This window comes from Cucumis sativus, chromosome 2 (genome assembly GCF_000004075.3).
Source record: "Cucumis sativus cultivar 9930 chromosome 2, Cucumber_9930_V3, whole genome shotgun sequence".
Classification (NCBI taxonomy): domain Eukaryota; kingdom Viridiplantae; phylum Streptophyta; class Magnoliopsida; order Cucurbitales; family Cucurbitaceae; genus Cucumis; species Cucumis sativus.
Window position 1 is genome coordinate 24,167,293 of NC_026656.2, and position 3,842 is coordinate 24,171,134.

At 35.1% G+C, this 3,842-nt stretch overlaps 1 protein-coding gene across 1 annotated transcript; it reads left to right on the top strand.

Annotated features, from left to right (window-relative positions):
• Positions 1-775: 775 nt before the first annotated feature.
• Positions 776-1,789, top strand: LOC105434703 (cytochrome P450 89A2). The gene has a single exon (XM_011651756.2). It carries the CDS (start codon positions 776-778, stop codon positions 1,787-1,789), a length of 1,014 nt encoding a protein of 337 aa, XP_011650058.2.
• The last annotated feature ends 2,053 nt before the right edge of the window (positions 1,790-3,842 follow it).

A 3,842-nucleotide genomic window follows, 5' to 3' on the forward strand; every position in this document is an offset into this window, starting at 1 on the left:
GAGAGAGAACGATAATAAATCAGTAGTGATTGGATTGAGATCGAAGGTGAATGGTAATATTAAACTCATTTCATTTCAAAGATTCTTCTCACTTTTGCATGTGTATTTTTAGGTATATATATATCTAAGCTATAAGGCTGAGCAAGTCCAAGTACTCTTTATTTGTGCATGACTTTGATTATGTCTTCTTCCATCAAGGGAAGACCCTAAGACCTACTTCAAAATGGAAATCAAATGGCTTTCAATTCTCATAACAACCACCATCTTCATCATCACAATCTTCAAACTCATCCGCCATGGCCGCTCCTTGAACAACCTTCCACCAGGGCCATCACCTCTCCCATTTCTTGGCAACATCCTCTTACTCCGTAAACACTCTTCTTCATTCTTCTCTCTCCTTCACACCCTCCACCTTCAGTACGGCCCCATCTTCACCCTCCACTTCGCCTCTCGCCCTGTCATTTTCATCGCCGGCCATTCCCTCGCCCACCAAGCTCTCCTTCACCACGGCGCTGCCTTTGCCGACCGCCCCCCTCCCTCCATCACCACCAAAATTCTCTACAGCAACCATATCACCATCTTCACCGCCTTCCACGGCCCCAATTGGAACCTCCTCCGCCGTAACCTCATCTCTGAAATCCTTCACCCTTCTCGCCTGAAACTCCACTCCGACGCTCGCCGGTGGAGCCTGCTCTCGCTTGTCTCCCGCTTGAAATTGCACTCCCAGGGTGGCACAGCCGCCGTTTGCTTTGTGGATCATTTTTGGCCGACGATGATGGAGTTATCGGTGTTTATGTGTTTTGGGTTGAAGATTGAAGAGGATCGAATCAAAGCCCTAGCCGATGTCCTCCATCGCGTTCTATTGTATTCGAGTAGCCAAAACAAACTGAATCAATATCCATTAAAATTGGGAAAATTCATCTATCCTAATCTATGGAACCAACTCTCAACACTTCGAAACGAACTCGAAACTGCAATAATTCCTCTAATTGAAGCTCGATTCAACAACAGACGAGCCGATACTGAACAAAGGAAGAACGAGTTAGAATCAGAATCAGAAACAAAATCAGAGCAAATTTTGCCATATCTTGATACATTGATAAACCTACACTTACCAGAAGAGAATCGGAAGCTTGAAGAAGGTGAAATCATCAGTCTATGCGCGGAATTTCTCAATGGAATCGTCCATTCCACAGTAGTGGTGATGGAGTGGGCAATGGCAAACATCGTAAAATATCCAGAAGTCCAAGAGAAGCTATGGAGAGAGATGAATCAAGTAATGAATATAACATCATCGAAAGAACACATAACAGAGGAGGATCTAAAGAAATTGCCGTACCTGAAAGCGGTGATAATGGAAACGTTGAGGCGGCATCCGCCAGGGCATTTGGCTCTACCACACTTGGTGACGGAGGAGGTGGTGTTGGACGGAAAATTTGTTGTGCCGGAAAAGACAACGGTGCATTTTGCGGCAGCGGAGATGGCGAGGAATGGGGAGGTGTGGGAGGAGCCGATGGAGTTCAGGGCGGAGAGATTCTTGAGGAAAGAGGAAGAGGAAGAGGAAGAGGAGATTTTGTCGGGGAAGAAGGAGATTAGGTATATGCCATTTGGAGGAGGGAGAAGAATCTGCCCTGGGATTGGGATTTCGATGCTTCATTTACAGTACTTTGTGGGGAATTTGATATGGTTGTTGAAATGGGACGCCATTGGTGAAGTTGATCTTGAGGAAAAGCTTGAAGTTTCCATTGTGATGAAGACGCCATTGGAGGCTCGCATTTCAGCTCGCTAAGAATACGAACATGGAGATGTATAGACAACCAATGTGGCAATGTGCATATGTTTTTCTAGTAACTTCCAAGTCAAGGAATAAATCAAGAGCATCAATAACCAACGTCAACACCCTTTTATTTCACCTTTTTACCAATGAGACCTTATTTTAGGTTTCGCATTATAATTTTATCATTTCATAAATATTGACTCCTTTTGTTCTAATTTTGTGTTACTAAAATAATAAAAACCCAAAATAGTATCTAAAAAATCACTTTCACTCTTATACTATTTTTAAATACAACAAAACCTTTCAAACATATTTACAAAATATACTAAAATACCACAATAAACTATTCATCTCCATATCTATTTTACTATACTAAATTTAGAACAATTTACTATACTAAATTCGTTGTTTTCAACCATTTTCAAAAATATTTATAATATATAGCAAAATTTTATTACTGACATTGATAAAATGTGATAGAAGTCTATCGACTTCAATCATACACAGAATCCAAAATTTTACTATAGTTTGTAAATATTTTATTTTATTTTACTATTATTAAAAATATCTCATTTTATTTTATTTTATGTACAAGTTTGAAAATAATGAAAAATTTGTTGAATTTGAATTATAAAATTTATTAAAAAGAATAGTAAAATAATTAATAGTTAATTTTAAATAAATTTTGGCGGAAAAATAAGAAATTTTTCGGATTTGAAGAATTTATCACAGTTTTTAACCGTCATAAATCTATGAAAAATTTTAAATGCCATTAAATATAAATAATAAAATATAATTTTTATTAGAAATTATTAAAAATATAATTTTTTCTCCTTAATTTGTTTCCAACTTTTCATTAAAAATTATTAAAATATAAATTTACTTTTATTTCCCCTTTCTTCGTGATCATACTCATGATAGAATCCCAAAAAATCCAACCCCAATTCCATTCTTCTCCATCTCCACTACCTTTTTTCTCAGCAACGGAGTACGGCGAGGAGACCCACTAAGACAACCTACAACGACGTCGAATTTAAACGTTTCGAAGACAGCGACCCACGCTCTTTTTAAAGATCTCAAGGACAAGTTAGTGGTTAATACCTAAAAAAATAGACCGTGGGTTAATTGTTTTTTATCTTAAAAGATTAAACAGGAAATAATGAAACTCAAAGAATTTGCCAATGTGAAATGTCTACTCCAGATTCCCATAAATTGATTAGTAGTTCAATTATTCTCTTTTTCTTTTTGTGTAGCCTACATAGTTGATTGATAGAGATCTAAAAAATCAGTTTTCCTTCGTATATAATAATAGTTACATATTTTTTTCAAAAGAATAAATTTGAACTAATAATGATAAAAAGTTACTTTTTAACCTTTCTTTTTCAAGTTTAAAGATACATAGAGATTGAACTCTATCACCAAAAAGGTTCAGAAGTTTTATTAAAATAAAAAAAAAGTTCAACTTATCAATAGGTTTAAAGATGTATTTGATCAAATAGTCTACAAACTCGACCTAAAATATTGAACTACATGAACAGAAAAATAGTTCTATGAAAAAGAATAATAGTTTTATATAGTCTCAAAATTCATTTAGACTAATTTTAAAATGCAATGTGCACAAAGAATTTCCAAAATTTCGTATTTTTACCAAGTCTAGCTGCATGACAAAAATGATGAGCTAAACTATTTATTGAACTAAATAGATGAAGTGGTGAGATACGCATAAGTTTTACAACCAAAAAACCAATTGGTGAGCCACATGAAAGTTTTAAAATCACATATATTTTAATTCTGTTATCCAATATCCAAAATAAAAAATCTTTCAAAACAAACATGATCATAAATCAACAAACATAACTATGCTTCCCACCCAAGAGGTTAAAAGTTCTAATCCTCACTTCCATAAGTTTTTGAACTACATAAATAAATAACTTTAGATATTACATTAGTTACATTCCTACTAGTTTTCAAATACAGAAAGAAGCACAAGTTTCTGAGGTCCATTGTCAAGCAAAGCAACTTTGTCCAACAAAATATGTTTATGATATATATATAAACGTAAAAG

Coding starts and splice junctions, on each gene's coding strand:
- LOC105434703 (XM_011651756.2), top strand. CDS start 776: ATGGAGTTATCGGTGTTTATGTGTTTTGGGTTGAAGATTGAAGAGGAT.